General features: G+C 37.9%; 1 protein-coding gene across 1 annotated transcript; it reads right to left on the reverse strand.

Moving 5' to 3' along the window:
• Positions 1–120: 120 nt before the first annotated feature.
• On the reverse strand, positions 121–17,388 carry LOC139941582 (ubiquitin carboxyl-terminal hydrolase 3-like). Its single transcript, XM_071938149.1, has 15 exons — positions 16,774–17,388; positions 15,594–15,654; positions 14,806–14,889; positions 14,035–14,118; positions 13,738–13,834; positions 13,185–13,258; positions 12,215–12,328; positions 11,699–11,812; positions 10,959–11,170; positions 10,163–10,240; positions 9,356–9,474; positions 8,742–8,861; positions 7,716–7,780; positions 6,492–6,532; positions 121–5,838 (listed from the first exon to the last, which is right to left on the reverse strand). The coding sequence occupies exons 1-15, from the start codon at positions 16,877–16,879 to the stop codon at positions 5,642–5,644; spliced, it is 1,566 nt and encodes a 521-aa protein (XP_071794250.1). The 5' UTR covers positions 16,880–17,388; the 3' UTR covers positions 121–5,641.
• Positions 17,389–19,058: the final 1,670 nt, after the last annotated feature.

A 19,058-nucleotide genomic window follows, 5' to 3' on the forward strand; every position in this document is an offset into this window, starting at 1 on the left:
GATTATTAGGCAAACAAGGATTCAAACGAAATTCCGAATTGGGTCAAGTCCTACTTATCCATATAGATAAATACCAATACAGAACACAATAGTTTACATTGTACAGCTTATATGGCTGGCTAGTGTTTAACCACTTTTGTTTTAATATGCACAGATCACGCCACTGTCCCAGTTGTCAACCCCCTCCCACACCCCAACAGATAATGACAGTAAAATGGTTTACCCTAAATACAAAGTAATATTACATTTAGTCTCATCACACACATATGTCATTTAGCATAGGGACATAACAGTACCGTACATTATAGTGTTAATTGTTATTAGTCAACAGGTTATACATGAAAGGGAGTGTGTCTTTAATGAACTTTTCTGCGCATATTTTCGGGGGTTAAATTATTTAGATTCGCGCATCTGGAAATTTTAATGTTAGTTTGATTTAATACAGTGTTCTACCCGGGCCCCTCCGATCCCCTATGACAAATCCAAAGGCACCTCAGATTGCATGCAGATCATATTTGGCTGGTGTGACAGGATACCAGCACAAACATTGGTTTGTCTATACATTCCTTTAATATATTTTATGAGTTTTGAAAATGTGAGAAAATAATATAAGCTGAAAATAATATAAGCTGTTTTGAAAACTGCTTATACTTTCCAAAGGGACCTCCGAAAACGAAAAAGAAAAGAAAGTTAATGGCCGGATTAATTCACAGGCCAGGAATTTAATCTTTGAGGGAGCATGGGCCATTTTCATTTTGAAAGTTATGGGCACTGGACAGTTTGGTAACTGTCAAAGACAAGTCTTCTTACTTGGCGTATCGCAACATCAAATAACAAACCTGTGAAAAGTTGCAGAATAATGAATGGGAAAAAACCCATAGTTGCACTTAATGTGTTTGCTTTCAGATGCATAATAATGTTCAATGCTGAAGTCGTTTATTATTCGAGTGAGAAATTGCCTCTTTCTCAAAAACTGTTACTTCAGAGGGAGCCGTTTTTCACAATGTTTTACACTATCAGCAGCTTCATTGCTCGTTCCAAAGTGTGTTTTTATGCTAATAACTATTTTGAGTAATTACCATTCGTGTCCAGCCTTTAATACCACAAAGGAATACCCAAGACTTCAGTGTACCATAAGAGTATGGCACCTGTTCTTTTTTTTTATTTTATTTTTTTACATATTTTTTTATTTTTTAGATGAAAAGTATGGTCCCACATCTTGTTAAGTAAAAGGTAAGTTGCATATATAACATTTTAGTACCAGGAAATCTATGCACAACAAGCTTTGGCATAAAATAAGGGGCGTTTCATACGCTAGTCAAAGAGATAGGAGGTTCCAGCTAGTTAAAGTTGTAACAATTTTTAGAACAAAAAAACCAAACAGTAGTTGTATAACAGAGCAGTTGAATTAGAACATTTAACCTTAATAGAAGCCTTCATGGAAAACGTAATTTATAGTGTTCTTGGATTAACCATATTCTCAAGACTTGCCTAATGCTGTTTGTGATAAAAAATAAATCTCCTGCTACAAAGAAAATAATGATCAGGACCTTGCCAAGTCTTTCCTTTTCGAAGTTTTTTAATTTTTATTAACTTATTTTATAATTGTTACAACTCACTTGTAAAATAACAAAACTTCATTGGCGATAATTTTTGAGCCAATTTAATCTCTTGTCTTCCTCCGTTTTTTTTTGCACTGCGGTAGTGACATGGTTTGTACACTTTTTCACTAATTGCCATTTTGTGCCGACGGCAAAACTAAAGAACTACTTCTAATACCCACACCACAATGGGTGCATTTCTAAGACGACTTCAGAAGAAGCTAGGTTACTAACGCTACGTACATTTACATCAATGTAAAAAATATATACAGGCAAAAAATGTGATAATTTTTTCTTTAAAGTCCAAGACACATTTTCCCCAGTACAAATACTTTTTTTTCAAGTTGTTTTTTCTCCATCCAAAAAAAGAAGAAAAGCCAATTACAAAATAAATTTTAGTTGTTTATTTATCGATGGATTTAATTCCCTCAATCGAGGAACCTGTTTAGGACCATTGTAATGCAAAGCATGCACGAACTGACAAGTATTTTCCTGTAAGGGTTTGTTTTGAAATTTTACAATGATTTATTTATTTATAAATGACCAGTATTGCCTGGGATTACAACAAATCTGAGGTGATTCGGTATTTGTGTGCTTAATTCATAAATTAATGTATAATTTGGTTGATCTCCTATTGACAATTTGACAGAGTCGATTTGACCACGATTTTACACACAAAGGATGCTAGCAGAAATTTGCCCTGTCCTCTTCTAACCAAATCATTGTCCCATGATTGACACCCCCTCCAGAATGAGTGGAATAGTCCAGCTTAGGATATCATGGCATATGAGCTGCAGTGTGTATAATGTGATTGAGAAAATAGAAATATTAAAATATGTCTTATAACAATAATAATAATAATAATTTGGGAGGCTAATCATCTTTACTCGCAGCTATGAGCTGAATTGCGAAGAATGTTGCTACAACATGTTAGAGAAGCAGGCATGCAAGGCCAGCCACATAAACCCAATATGACCATGCGGAGCACAGCCAGAAATCAAAGTGTTTGATTTTTCCCCCCGAGGGAGGAAAACCAGATGGTCTGGAAAACCCTTGTGGCACAGCAGAGAACCAACACACAACTGGCCCTGGCCAGGTATCAACCAGGGTCACCTTGGTGAGAGGTGAGCGCTTAACGCACCAAGCAAACCTTACCCCCCTTGCCTCTTTCAAGGGTGTTAATGAACACAAACTCTACAACAAAAAGTGATTTTGGTATAATTTTGTCATACTCATTTTAGTTAAATTTGAAATAAATATAGGTTACATTAATGACTGTGATATTGCATGTGCAACTATTAATTTCAATTCAGGGGTGTTCAGACTATAAATCTCGCATTATGCATTTTGAAAAATTGTTACTAAAGCATGTCTTCACTTACAAAAACTAGCACAGACAATTTACGATACCTTGTTAGCGGAGAATGGTGACTGTAATGGCAGACTCCAGCGGTAAGCAGAAGCCATGAAATTATTAAGTCCGTATGTTTTTGCTTAATGCACACTCCCTTAACATAATTTCTTTTAATGCTAATCGCTTATGGTACACAAGGCAAAAAGGCATGCAAGCTTGACAGTAAACTTGCTTGCAAAGGAGTAAAGTAACCGTTACAGCTTCTGCATGATAATGCAATACAATCCATTGATTATGAAACTGACACAAATTGTTATGTCCATGGTTAAGTTAAAACCGAAGCATAAGCTTACCAATGAAAGGTTCATGAAATTGAGACACAAACACTCCGAGTCAATCATTTAGAAATACGAGTCGTGGGTGCCAGAACTGTATTTTGTGGGGTTGCGCATTTGTTATATTGTTTATTTTTCCGAAGAATTTCCTTGTGGGGGTCCAATGTGTAAAAGACCCAACAAGGGAACACAGCTCTGTGTTTTGTGGACATTCCTTTGTTCTGTACAACTTTCTTCAACACTATTCTTCAACATTGTAAATAACACTGTGTGGACGTATGTAAGTCCACACAGTGTTTCAAGTCCCTACATTATTTTGACCTTGGCATGTAGGGCTTTCCCTCTCCCAAAAGCTCACGCACCTTCAAAATGTCTTCTACACAAATATTTGATTCTGTAAGATAGGAGTGTTCTCTTTGGTTTATACACAAAATTTTCCCAAACCTTATAGTGTTGTAGCTCTGTGTTCGCCATATCTCAAAAAGGTCTCCAAAAAGTGATAAATGGGGGTCGTAGTCCTGAAATTAACTTTGGTTCATTACGTGCAAAAATGTTTCACCAGTTGCCCATAAATTATATTTGTGAGCAATGTTTAAGACAGCCAAGATTTACACAATAAAGTTTTTAAACCAATCCATTCATAAAAGGCATAATACATGTCATAAGGGCCAAATTAAAAAATAAGGGCATTTTCTAAACGCTTTATAAAAACAAAAATCATAAAAAGAAAAGTAAAAAGCACCAGCTAGAAATATTTTGTCAATATTAAATTAAATTCTGGGTGATTTGCTTCAAACAAACAAAACTGTACACCCAACCAGCTGCTTTTTATCCCAAACCGAAGTCGACCACGGAGGTTTATTTTTTTTACGAAATTAAGGCTTCAGCTGAGAGCTTCAGCTTATGTAGCCATAGCAGATGTAGCAAGGGGTAGCTGTAGCCATAGCTTATGCAGCCATAGCCGGATGTAGCCAGGCTTAGCTATAACCAAAGCAAAATACACTTATTCTTAATACCGGGCATCTGCCAACCCCAGTCTAATGAGTCCCTACTGCGTTCCTAAATTATACAACAATGCTGACGTACATCTTAAAAGTTTGATTTAAATTACCTTTTTTTTTTTTTAACCAATAAAATAGTTAATGTTTTGACGGACTGACCCTAGCAGAGTCTTTAAATTTATAACATAGGATGAAGGGACAGATATTTCAATTTCCCTGATCAAAATTCAAACCATGTTTTAGGGATCATGTCATGAGATTACAGGCTTCAGAATGCACTCGTTAGAAGCAGAACCTCGTGAAGACACTGGACACTATTGGTAATTGTCAAAGACCAGTCTTCTCACTTGGTGTATCTCAACATACACGTATGCACAAAATAACAAACCTGCAAAAATTTGAGCTCAATTACTCATCAAAGTTGCGAGATAATCATGGAAGAAAAAACACCCTTGTCACATGAAAATGTGTGCTTTCAGATGCTTGATTTCGGGACCTCAAAAAATCAAATTCGTGGAAAATTACTTCTTTCTCTAAAATCGTGTTACTTCAGAGGGAGCTTTTTTTCACAATGTTTTATACTATCAACAGCTCTCCATTGCTTGTTACCAAGTAAGTGTTGATGCTAACAATTATTTTGAGTAATTACCAATAGTGTCCAGTGCATGTAAAACAGTGCTCTTCATAACCAGGGTTGACTGTACACAGCACAATGAGCTATGTGTTTAGAGAGGGCATTTCAGGGACCTCAAGAAGGGAGGGTGATACCGTTGGGGTCAAAGGGATGAGAAGAAAAAAAAAACACAAGATGCTCGGTAATTTTATAAGGCTTGTGTGTGAACCATATAAATTAATGTCAACAGTGACTATCATCAGTGAATATATTGAACTGTTAAGAGGGGTCAAACGACCAGCTAAACCACACCATGCAAGTCCTTAACCCACTGAGCGTCCATAGCTACAAATGTGAAGCAAATATGGTGATTCTGTGATTTAAAAAAAAAAACCAGTGTCGATCGTATTATGGCTTAAAATGGAGCACGGCAACTACACACCAGCCGGATCAAGAATCAAGAATCCATGAATTCGGGAAATTTACTCTGACTTGGGAAAAAGGGTACGAGTGAGGAAGTCCCCAGCAAAACACTTTGCACAGCTCGCAGTCAAAACTTTTGTCAAGCCCTTAATTCGTCAAATTTACTCCCATCCCACTTGGGGAAAAACAGTATGAATGAGCAAGTCCCCAGCAACACTTTGCACAGCTCGCGCGGCCAAAACTTTTGTCAGTGATTTTCTGTCAATTACCGGTGATTTTACATAATGCTCTTTGAGGTTTAAAAAAAAATCTATCTAGCTAGCAGTACTACTGGGGCTTGGGCTTGCGCTGGGCTCCGTTAACAATTCCTCCTGTAGAGAGGTGACCAGTTGGAAACAGTCGTCTTGCGTTGCCTTGCGGCGGATGTAGTAGAGGATGTACGCCTTGCAACGCGTCACCGCCGCCTCCTGAACTGGAGATACGCTCGTGTCGTTGAAGCAAAACCACTGACCTGTTAAAAGCAGAGTGAGAAATTGTAATAATTAGTGAATAATCTAACGAAACTTTAAGGGTTTGGGTACTTATGCCAGAACACAAACTTCCACAGGTTTATATTAAACTAACACTATACACAGTTTAGAGATAATGATGGCAGAAAGCTTCCCTTAAAAAAATGACTTGCTGAGCTGATGTAGTTTCGGGGAAGCACGTAAAAGAAATTGTTGAAAAATAATTGTTCAACGGATTTACGCAACTCTCCTAAAAACATCACTCTGTGATTTTCACTTCACTAATGAAGCTGAAACTTCTATAGGTAAATTATATTACACACAGCTTCATTCACAGCGAGTAGGATTCATGTCATGGCAAAAAATTTGATCTTCAAAAGGTCTCAATACCCTTTTAAAAATTGATGGAATTGTAAGCTTTGCACGGTGTGGAAAATAAGATAAGAATTAACTATAAATAGTAAACTTGCAGGTATATTACAGCCATGTACAGTAGACTCTTAATAAGAGGTCCACTGGACTAGCCCATTTTCCTTGTAATATATTCAAAGCTCCAGATATCCGATTGCGGTAATATCAATGCACATGTAATAGCATCAATTCAACCAAAGTTTTTCCAGTTCTACAGATTGAAAGAAATAACTTTGGTTCTTACCGTCATTCTTAGCGAAGGCAACGTAGTGACCACACCCAGCACTGAAAATAAAACAAATACAGAAGACTGTCAGAGCACAATGAATGAAATGTCAAGCAGAACAACTATTCACAAAAGATCTTACTTACTTATTACAAACTTTGTGAACAGAATGTTTGAATTGTAAACTACATCATATTTGATTGTGGTAGATCAGAGGAATGTGCTATTTAAATCATATACATGACCAATCAATGGCAAGAAATAACTTGAAATTAGAAAGCCTCAACTATTCTTACAACCTTTTGTTCTAATCAACCTAATTAATTTCTTATTATACATTTTTCGGTTGTGAAACCAAAGAGTGCCTTTTACTAAAAAATAATTCAAATAATTTATACGGCACTCTACAAGAGAACGGAGTACATCACTATCAACAACAGAATTTAAAGATATTATTTTAGTTATTTAGATTTTTTATTATTACCTATCAATTTTTTACCTATTACTTAAATAAAAGCTAAATATTAACATAATACAAACAACGATCTTTGCTTACAAAAGATAAAAAAGGCATACAAAATTACTCTGAATTTATTGAGTTGTTAACCACTGGTTCTTTTCAGAAGCACCACTACTCAAAACAGATGTTCACATGGTGTTACCGTAAACCACTTTTAGTTATGCTTCCACCATGCAAACTTTAAAACCCTACTTAAAATTACTCCACAAAATACATATATTAAAAAGAGATACACAAATGAAAAAGGGGGGGGGGGAGAAATATTTAGCAAAATTATTCATTACGAAGCCTTGAGAGATACATGTATGGAGAGATATGGAATGGAAAAACGGCAAACAAAGAATAAAGCATATTATGACAAACAGATTATAGGCTGGGAAATAGATAAGTTTTGAGTTGGTGCTGCAAGGTTGCAGTAAACGCTGTCTCTCTGAAAGCACACAGCCACCTTGTTCTACAATTTAGGGGCAAAAGCAGAAACAAATATATATATCTCAAAATAATTTCAAATAGTGAAGCCCCGTTCATGCTTCCTGCAAATGGGAAGCAAATTTTTGTTACACAATAATCGGTACGTGCTCCCTTTCCAGTTGTGGCGCAAAGAAATTTGCTTTGCACAAAGCCTTCGCAAGAAGTATGAACCAGGCTCAAGTCAACTGTCGCTGTATAACATCACCAAGCCTAAGAAGGTTTAAAAGTGTTAACAAATCTTAGAGTCTTACCCAGATCCTTGATGAATTACCACAGCTTTGAGATCATAAATTGTACTCTCGCTGTCTGGCGATTCCTATTTACAAAAAGAAAAAATAAACAACAATAAACCTCTTGATATTCATTCCATTCAATTCGATTTCAATTGAATTCAATTAAACTCAAATTTTATTTCATAATATTCTTCTCCAGATATAACATATATTATACAAGTACTGAATGTTTATGAGTGCAATGGTGCAAATCTTTTCATGAGTTTAACAATGGAATATTCTTTTCAATGAGGCAGAATTTTTTTTTCTTTTCACTTCTATGGTGATAAGGCACCATACCAAAATAGTGTTCATCCCATAGAGTTATATATAAGAACTACTGGTTTTATTATTATTATTATTATTATAAGCTGCACTGGCCTAGTTATGTGGCCTGGCATGCGTCCATTTTGTAATTTTTTTTTAGACCGCATAGCGTGTATTTTATCATACATACACCGATGTGTACTTCATGTTCAAGTACAACGTGCATCTTAAAAAATGACGCGCATGTCTAATTGCGGTCCCGTTGCGTTTGTGCAAGCGGCATCACCAGTGCGCCCTATATTTCTTATACTAGGCATGCAACTCATTGGAAAAATTGATTGGGTGTACTGAATTGGGCCCTTTTTGTCTGGTTCCTCCCGCATCACCTTTTACAACAAGCAATAAAAACACTACAGAGCCAGACTGTACAAAAAATAGTGTAGAAGGTACAATGTACGATGAGAATCGTGTCGTAGCCCCGTATTTGGCCCTCACAGTGTCTGATTCACTTCCCTTAAACAAAAAGCAGTAAAAACACTACCGAGCCAGACTGTGCAAAAAATAGTGTAGGTGTTCTGAACAGGGATAACTTGAGTCTCCGTGACACTGAGTTTTTTTGTAGCAGCCTGAGTTTTTTTGTAGCGGCGAATTTCCATTTCATAAACACAGAAAACCTTGGATGAGTTACATGCCTGTTATATATAACTCTATGGTTCATTCCTACTGGTGTGAACTTACCTCTGGTTTGAGTATGTATGGCCTTAGATCAAGACCCCTGAGTGGAAACTGAACAAAGACATCAATCTTACTCCGTAGGAAACCGGTCCATTGAAATCGCTTGATGTGCATGCACAGTACCTACAATGAAAACAGTTCATGAGTACATCGGGGTGCGTTCCATTAGCTTCCCCGCGTCAACCCCGGTCTGCCCCCGGTACGTTCGAATAGCTTTGATGTCATTACAGGGGCTCACCAGGGTCAGCCCCAAGTGCCCTGCTTGTGGAACGGGATCGAGGTGCATGACGACACCACGAGAGGAAGAGTGGTCGTTCGTTTAGCTCTTGTCAGGGGCTCACTCGTGTGAGCACCGTGGGGTAGACCCATGGAAGCTATTCGAACGCACCCACAATATTTCAAACAGGGTCATACACAAATAAATTTCTTACAGGATTCTAGAATAGTGTTTTGCAAAGGCATCCCAGCCTACAAGCTTTTGCTTTAATGGGCCATGCCTCCATACAGTTTTCAGTCTTGTAAAATCCTATTGTTTGTATTTGTATATTGTGTTTGTATGGAAATAAATGTTGATTGATTTGATTTGATTTGATTTGGGAATAAGCTTGAACACTTACATTAGGCAACTTGCGAAACCAGAACTTCTTTGTGGAGGGTTGTCTCTTCTGGCAGTTTGTACACATGTAATGCTCAGACTCGGCAAGCTCCTCAACCTCAGTGAAGCTCTGTAGACAATCTGAAGAGAATCGAACCAAGGACATGGCAACTTGATAGTTAGCTAAAACTTACCATCATCTAAAGAACACCAGATCATAATGACCAAAACGTAGAGTTGCAAGCCACTGACTCTATAAAGGCAGTGGACACTATTGGTAATTACTCAAAACAATTATCAGCATAAAACCTCACTTGGTAACGAGTAATGGGAGAGGTTGATAGTATAAAGCATTGTGAGAAACGGCTCCCTCTCAAGAGGCGTAGTTTTCGAGAAAGAAGTAATTTTTCCACGAATTTGATTTCGAGACCTCAAGTTTAGAATTTGAGGTCTCGAAATCAAGCACACAACTTTGTGTGACAAGGGTGTTGTTTCTTTCATCTTGCAACTCCGATGACCAATCGAGCTCAAATTTTCACAGGTTTGTTATTTTATGCATATGTTGGGAAGACTGGCCTTTGACAATTACCAATAGTGTCCAGTGTCTTTAATCAGAACCTAGGAGATCTCATTCAAATAGTCACTGAGATGCCAGTCTAGACCAGGCTAGACTCTACTGTGGTTAGATGGCTGATGCCATGACCGCATGAGTTGTGTAATAATGAGGTGTGGGATGTTTGTCTGACAACCAGATATTTTTAGCAAAAGTGACGTCGATACTGTGGAGTGCTACTTAAAAGATGATGACAGTGTGCGTCGGGGCTCTTACCTTGTATCCGGCATAGCCGTGATCCATCTTTTGACTTGCTTCTAGACCTGAAACGCTGGGGTATATCTAGCGATACATCTGTAAATAAGCGAAAGAAAATTTTTAACATCGACTACTCATAATGGCGCCTTAACCATTTATGGTATCAGTAACCGATACTACCCTGGCTTGAGTGTCTCTCCTTAAAGGCACTGGACACTATTGGTAATTACTCAAAAATAATTGTTAGCACACAAACTTCCTAGGTAATGAGCAAGAGAGAGTGTACAAAATGTGAGAAACGACTCCCTCTGAAAGTTTCTGAATAAGAGGTAATTTCTCAATCCAAAAATAAAAGGCCTGAAGCCTTTTATTATGCATCTGAAAGCACAGAAATTTGTGCAAAAAACAAGGGTGTTTTTCTTTCATTATTCTCTTGCATCTGTGTTGACCAATTTAGTAAAAATTTTCAGAGATTTGTTATTTTATGCATATGTAGGGATACACTAAGTGAGAATACTTGTCTTTGACAACTACCAAAGGTGTCCAGTGCTTTTAACCTAAAACTATAGGCTGTGCACATCATTTGCAAGAAGAAGAATGCTGGAAATGAGTAACAGGAAAAGAGCTTTCTCTAGAAGACGATCAGAGCATACTGATCGATCAGAGCATACTGATCGAAACGTCAAGTTGAAACCAATGGTTCTTTTCAAAACCACCCCAACTCATTTAGAGAAAATCATTACATGGTGTTACTGCAAACATTTCCATACTACGAAAAGAAACAAAACAGTTTGAAATATAATCATGGACTCACCTAGGAATGGATCAATCTTCTTGTAGAAGCTTTCACACACAACACAATGGACCTGACTGAGTAGCAGGCCGCCGAACATGAAAGTCACTATAGTACTGGTTCCGTTCGTCTGTCGTCTTGGGTTACCAGGCCACAGGGTACCTTGCAGCTCAGTGTGTAGTCTGTCTAGAAGATAACGCATGAACTCGTGGGCGTCCTGCTGTTGGTAACCTCTTCAAGTGTGTAGATAATAATGATACATGTAGTTACAACGTTTATGAAACGCTTAATATTTTTGTATCTAAGCAAAAATAAGTGGGGCACCAGCCACAACAATGCAAACTTTAAGTAATTTTGGCCGGTAACCTGTTTCTGCTAAGCAATACTATTCTCTGCTTAGCAAGTTTTTGTGCTTGAAACTGGGCCCTGCTGTTTTTGAGTGCCAGATGTGAGTGAGGACATGGTACCCTCCAGAGTAAGATGACAGATGTTAACTGGCACTTCTCCTTAAAGCAGAGTCCAGCAACACTTGCACGACTCCCGGCAACAATCGTCAATGCATAGATTTCAGTTTTTGTTGGTTTCTTCAGGAATTGCTTTTTTTTAATAAGATATGAGGATATTTAGGGTCAACAGGAATAAAGGGATTGGGTTCACAACAGGGTCCTGTGAAATTAATGGTATAAATATTAAATATTATTTAAGTTTTGAATTGATAATTAGATCAAGAGTTAGTCATTTGCCTCTTCCCATTTTCCTACCTGAATCTTGGAAAGATTTTCCACATGACGGAGAAGAGCGAGTCTGGAGAGATTGCGGACTGTCCACCCTGCCACAGAGCACACAGCGTCTTCCTCACCTCTTCCACAAGAGATCTATCGAACAAAAAGGTGCAAACATGTCATTGTTGCAAAACATTTGTGACATGACCTGAAATAAATGGCTGTGAAATTGCCAAATTTCCTCAGATTTTGTCCGCCCAGTTTTTAGAACTTGGGTTTGATAACTTAAAAATGGGCTGCATATATCTTATAGGACTAAAATAATCGAAAGGTTCCAAAAACTAAAGGTATACTTTGCAAAGGTATACAGGTCTGTATGCGCATTGATACGTTTATTGTGAAATGCGCTATGTAAGAACTTGTTATTAAGAAGTTGTTACTATGCTTGGTTTTTGAAAGGGCAAGGGCACCACTGGGCACCATGGCAATGACCATGGGGCACAGAGGCAATCGCCTGAGGAATCCTCAATCTGTTTTCAATCTACCAATACTTACACATCGTCATGTTTGAGGTTTCTTGTGTTGTAGATTCGCTTGCCAGCCGACTTGCCATTCCTCAACTCGACAGCCGGCAGATCTTTGAAGTAGCAGCAAAACTGGTGTATGTTACTGTAGACAGAAAGAGGAAAAAAACAAGAGAGGTGGTTAGAAGAAAATTTTCATCAGGCTGTCAAAAGAGCGATAACAACAAAGAACTACACTAAGAAGTGTTATCCCAGTAAGAACCTTCCAACTTCTTATCAAATAAGGTTGTCGCACTATTAAGTCCTCATACAAACATTGGTTTGACGTCTATTATTATGAATGCAAAAGTCAAAAAGTTGTGTTTCAGTAATAAGTCGACAGTTTATAGGATTTGAGGCATTGCATGGTGAGGTATCAATATTTGGTTTGCGGTTACACCATGTGTGTATCTACTTGCCAGGGAGAGTTTGTTCTTAGAGAACTGTCTTACTTAATTCGACAGTACTTATTCTAGTCAATGAAGAAATCAGTGGTTAGCTTGGAGATTTGAACCAACAACCTTGTGATTGCAAGTCCTGCTGGACCACTGGTCCACTCTGCATGAACATGAACATGCAACAACATCATATCATGGTGTCCATTGACTTTGAGTGTACATCCAGTTTATTTTTAAAGGAACGTTACAGAATTGGTAAGAAACAAAAATCGTGAAGTTTCAGATTTACATAAAACTTACAAGGTCCAATTATGATGATAGTAGAGAACATCCCTTGAAATATTTCTGTCTGAAATGTCATATTTGATGAGAAATAAATAATCTAACTTCGCGGTTGGAGCGTTTTATTCATTGGGGCCTCGCGTTCGTGCTCAGGATGTCAGACGAGAGAACAGAAGCCTGAAGCCAAATACAAAGCTAAAGCCGTGGATTCAAAAAGGGCTAATGACTGAACCTAAACACTTTTTCTTTTACTTCATCTCAAAGTTTTCCCTTTGCACTCACCTGAGGGACTGAAGTACTGCATTCATGAAACACGTGTTGCCCAGGTTTCTTAGACCAGGAATGGAAGGTTTCGTCTGAATGGAGGAAAAGGAAACACTCAAAAACCAAACACCACAAGGGCCTGATTAAAGGCACTGGACACTAATGGTAATTACTCAAAATAATTGTTAGCATAAAAACTTACTTAGTAATAAGTGCTGAAGAGCTTTTGATATTATAAACGTTGTTGGAAATTACACCCTTTGAAGTAATGTAGCAGGGATTCAACCTTTGCTTTTGCGTGTTGGACTCCACCTTATCAGGCATTTTTTACTTTCACAGCTAGCGCAGAAATTTTGCGCTTGCACAGTAAGTGGAGAGTGGTAATGAAAAGGGCAGAATTCGGCGATAAACCAAGAAAATTGGGCCCTGGTTCATTTTGGAACCATCATTACTCAAAAGAGAGATAAAACTACATGGGGTTTACCAAAAAATTCTTTAGTTGTTGTCTTTTTATCATGCAAACCTTGAAGTATTATTTATTCCTTACATTATGTGTGGCTAGTTTTCTTACATTATTAGTGGCTAGTTTTTTCTTTGGTGGTCCTTCCTCGTCTCCATCGCTGACATGATCTTTGGAATTTTTTAGTCGTTTGTTATCAAGTTGAGCACTACAAAAACAAAACAGTGAAAACAAGTTAGTTTGCTCAGCTTATTATGCCTCATCTAAATATTGTCCCTAGAATGAAGAATTAAGCGACTTAAAAAAAAAATACACCTAAACAGCTTTGGACAGCTGCATCTTGGCCCAAACTAGGCCCGTATCTCAAGTGTATATTATGTTACCAACTGAATAGATGGAATCACTTACCTAGCTATGTCTTGCAAGATCTGCCTGATTTGTTGGACTGCCCCAGCTTTTGTGTCATTCACGACAAACTCATCACATTCGTAGCTGAGAAAGTCAAACATAAACAGAAACACAATTGGTAATTGCTGTATACATAATTTCACAGTCTGCCTATTGCCTTGGGCACAATCTCCTAGTTGGTTAAGCAGAGAATGATGCTTAGCAATTGTTTTCTGCTCAGCCAGTTTTTACTGGGAACCAGTCATAAACTGTATACATAACAGGGCATTTCGGCAGGTAACCTTTCTCTGCTAAGCAAAATTTTTCTGTGCTAAGCATTTGTAAAATTTAAGTCTTAACTGTCTGCCCTCATCGGTAACCTATTACTCCTGGGTGATGAAAAGGAATTATAGTTGATTCCCTTGGCGAAAAAGTGTCACAACCAGGATTCGATTCCACACTCGGGCCTATGGAACCCGAGTTTGATGCTCTAAATCACTCAGCCAAAAAATCACCTCCACTGAGTTCAAAAGAGGCAAATCATTGGACGATAACTGTTCTGTGTGCATAACAAATGTGCACGACCTCAGCGTCCTTGTAGCATTTTGCGTTAAAATGCAAGGGGTCTGTAACCCTTTTTTAGTTATGGCAGACACTATAGGAGTGCACTGTTTGGTTTGGGGTATACAACCAAATTTACCCAAACCCAATAGTTTCATATGAATGTGTACACCATATCTCAAAATGGCTTATTAGAAAAGCTTCACTAAAGATTTCAAAAAAGATCATTACCAAAAAACACTTAGGTTTTCACAATTGATGCATACACTGTGTTGACACTCTTCAAAATGTTTCTTGGCGTGGCCGTTGACATACCTGGAACAGAAAGAAAGAAAAAAACATTACCCAAAAATGAAGTTTTGTTTATGTGAAATTGAAAGTAAAATTTGAAATACGCATTCGTGCGCATCAGGCTAATGCACTAGCTTGTGCATGGGGAGAACCTTGCCACGGTAGAAATCCTGTGTATACTGAGACCAGCTATTGCTCCATTATTGGTTTATGTTTTACCCCACACCAATGTAAGATAAAATACTCACAGGCTTTCTTCATGCAGGGATAATACAGGCTGTATTATATTTAGCCCATGGGAAAAAGTATGAACATGTGGTTTGGGGTTGTACAAAGAAAAATTTACTAGTGAATTTGTCCTTGTACAATCGTAAATCACATTTTTGTTATTACACTTTATTGAGTACATACAAGGGCTGACCGACATGGTGTAGGCTGTCCATTTAATCACAATTTTATTGATTTTTCCTAGCAGGCATGAAATTACACTAGGGCCACAGTGGCCATTGTCTCCATTGTCCCTGGTATTGGCCTTAGTGCCCCTTCAAAGGTGTTCCATAGACTTTTACAGCATAAGTGCCCTCCACAAAATGAAAATGGCCCAAGCCCTCTCAACGATGAAATGTCAGGCCTGTTCAGGGTCAACAAGGTCACACTCAGAAAGATGGAAGACTATCATGCCAGATAATGTAAACATAAAACATTTTTTTAAATAATATTTTTTTTACCGTCCACAAGCGATGATGCCACATGATAAACACATCCAGGGACTTTTGCTGGACCTGCAACCTGTTGGGAAGTAGACAACAAAATAAAGACAATAATTGTTGTGTTCAGCATTTACTGTTGGCAGCTGGATCAGGGCCCAATTTCATGGCTCTGCTTACCGTAAGCACAAAATCGGCGCTTACAGATGCAGGGAATTATGTGCTTACGGCAAGCGTATTTCACAGGTTAGCGACGAATTTTGGCTTCTTTTGCGCGTGCGTACGCCACATACTAGGGATCTTACAAGGCTAGCACAGAAATTCGGCGCCTGCATATAAGCGGGGCTCGGTGATTGTAAGCGCAAAATTCGGCAATAAGCAGAGCCATGAAATTGGGCCCTGGTCTCAATGCTCTCATCAGAGCATAACATGAAGAGAGAAAACAATGAAGAAATTTAAGTTTTTTTATTTTTTTTTAAACATTTACGATCCTGCCATCGCTTTTTTACCCATTTCGACCAAAAGGAATATCTCTTTGATGTAAATTACTAATTTTTTTCATAGGGGGCGTATAATAATGAATGAAAAAGGGGATATGGAAATGTTTCCCTTTCATATAAAAATCATAGTTTTAAATTAATAAAAATGTTAATTAAAAGTAATTGTTAAAGCCATTGGACCCTTTCGGTACAGAAAAAAAAAAAAAAATTCACAGATTTACAAATAACTTACAGGGTTTACAGAAGGTAGTGGTGAAATACTTCTCTTGAAATATTATTCCATGAATATTGAAATGCTTTACTTTTTGAGAAAACAGTAAAACAATATCAATTCTCGTTAACGAGAATTACGGATTTATTTTAAACACATGTCATGACACGGCGAAACGCGCGGATACAAGGGTGGGTTTTCCCGTTAGTTTCTCCCGACTCCGATGACCGATTTAGCCCAAATGTCACAGGTTTGTTATTTGGGATCGATCCGTTATTTGATATAGAAGTTGTGATACACGAAGTGTGGGCCTTGGACAATACTGTTTACCGAAAGGGTCCAATGGCTTAAAGTAAGACTCAATTTCAAGAGGTTTAATTTTGTACATCAACATATTTTTTGTATGATGAGCCATAAAATATCTTAATGGTGCAAAAATTAAGATGCAAACTAAGATCCGAGAAAGAAACACAACAAAATGTTTACTTACCTGCACAAACCCAAGTTGTCAAAATCTCTCCATTATTGGTTTTTCTAGTGACCGGTAAAGCAGCAACTCCCTGTTTCACACTGTTCACCAGATGTGGGCACTCCATAGCAAGTGAAACTCATCCAAAATAGAGAACTACAAGATCTAGCTAGCCGGTCAATGTATGCAAATGCCCGGCGTTACACACAAACACCGGCGGACAATGCCACACAGAACGAGAAGCTTGCCCCGGCCGCACGGCCTCGTGAGCTAGCTAGCTAGGCCGGGGAAACACACGGTGCACAGTGGGTGCTTTTCTTCCGGCTACTTTCAATGGTCGAGTGTAGTGTGTGCACACCACACGTAGATGGCTATGACCTCACCGCAATACGCAGTACAATGTACGTAACGTGTGTTGTTGCAACGAATGAGGGTTTATAACTCGGATGTCGATTTCAGAATCAGTTTTGCTACCATTTAGCGCACCACTTGAGGACATTGAATGTCAAATTTTTGATTTATACTATTCCAATAACATACCATTTAATTTTCAGCTGTATTGGCTGCGCAAAAAGGTGTCCAGCAGGAAGAAATAAAATAAAGTTTCTGCGATTTAGGTAACTTCATACTTTGACAACGCACATGAATCTCTGAAAATCTACTGAACTTATGAGGGCGCTATATAAGAAACACAGTCCATCATCATGCCTCGTTTTATCCGATCCCATTATTATTATTGTGTGAAGATTTCAAAAGTTAGCACTTGCACAAAGCTATTGTTCTTTCATAAACATTGCTTCAAAAATTGCTTTATAAATATAAGCCCGAGACGTGGACTACCCAGATTAGAACCCAAGGGCCTACTATAGATTTTGAAGATATGAAGAAATTTCATCTCATTCAGATTTTTTAATTCAATTATTTAGCTAATAGGCCTAGGCCTACTTTTAGTCGTTCGAGTGCCCGTCACCGTCATGAACAAAGCTCGGAAAAATAATGGGTCGTATTCATAAAACATGAACGATTTATAAAAATTACATAAAATATACAGTATAAGGGACATAAACACGTAAATAAAGAAACAGGATAACCCCCTTATATGGGGGAAGCCAATGTGAGGTATAGCACATATATTGTGAACCGATATAAGGAAAACGATTTCAGCAAAAATCAATACAATATTATTATTATTTATTTTTTATAGGTTTTTTTTTAACGCTGTCTTATTATTCTAGTACCTTTTTTTTCAATACAATTGGACAGTTTGAGACGGCAGAACTCCCGGCCTGCTCTATTTTGTGTTTTACCCTTTTACACCAGTGTAGCATGCACCATGCATTAGGCCTAAATCCGGGCCCATTTTCATAGAGCTGCTAAGCACAACAATTTTGCTTAACATGAAATTTTTGCCTTAATAAAAACAGGCCCAACCAAATTTCAATTTTCCGAAGGATAAGAAAACAACACCTGGATCAGTAGGAATTTTTGTTCCCGCGTTAATCCGCTGTTTTTGCTTAGCAAATTGTTGTGCGTAGTAGCTCTATGAAATTGGGCCCAGTACTTTCCAGTGAGTTAGTGTTGGAAAAAAAGCCACACAGTCAACGTCAACATAGGCTAGGTAGAAGGTTCGAACTTGTTTGCATCGGGTATCATAATAAGTAATTTGGTTTTTAACCATACAATAATTTACTCAAATATCATAACCCACGGAGAATTTTTTTGACGATACAAAAGTAGGCCTACATATAACTCGATATTCTTTTTATAAGTTTACAATTGGCTGAACTATGGAAAAGACGGCGCTGTGCTAAATCAAGGGAAAACAAACAAATCGACGTTCCTTTAGTGTCAAGCCCAAAAGGGGGAACAATTATTGCCGTACGTAGTATGAAAAGGACTGCTCGTGGCCTACACCTTTCTATATTATTCACTATAGATTAAAGGCACTGGTCTGGTAATGTCACACCAGTATTCTCACTTATACCATAAAAATAACAAATCTGTGAAACTCAATTAGTGGTCTTTTATCGAAGTTGCAAGTGAATAATGAAAGAAACATTGTTGCACAAAATTGCGTTCCCAGCATAAACAACGGTAAAGTTCAGGCCCCAAGAAACTACTTCTAGCTCTTCATTTCTTGTATAAGTACCATTAAGTGCCAATGTGTGACTTGCCCTATACAAATTGTAGTAGGCCATGTGACCACGTGCTCATCCATGGATAGGTTTTGAAATTGCATGAGAGTAGGCTTATATGGATTGTTTATTTGCGGTTGCACCATCTTTTGAGTGGTGTTGGTTCTAAAA

Source organism: Asterias amurensis, chromosome 9 (assembly GCF_032118995.1).
Source record: "Asterias amurensis chromosome 9, ASM3211899v1".
NCBI lineage: Eukaryota > Metazoa > Echinodermata > Asteroidea > Forcipulatida > Asteriidae > Asterias > Asterias amurensis.

Excerpts from the sequence above, each read along its gene's own strand:
- LOC139941582 (XM_071938149.1), bottom strand. The coding sequence starts at position 16,879 with ATGGAGTGCCCACATCTGGTGAACAGTGTGAAACAGGGAGTTGCTGCT. Across the intron at positions 14,890-15,593 it reads GGCATCATCGCTTGTGGACG|GTATGTCAACGGCCACGCCA; the intron begins GTAAAAAAAATA and ends TTTCTGTTCCAG. Across the intron at positions 10,241-10,958 it reads GAAGATTGATCCATTCCTAG|ATGTATCGCTAGATATACCC; the intron begins GTGAGTCCATGA and ends GCTTATTTACAG.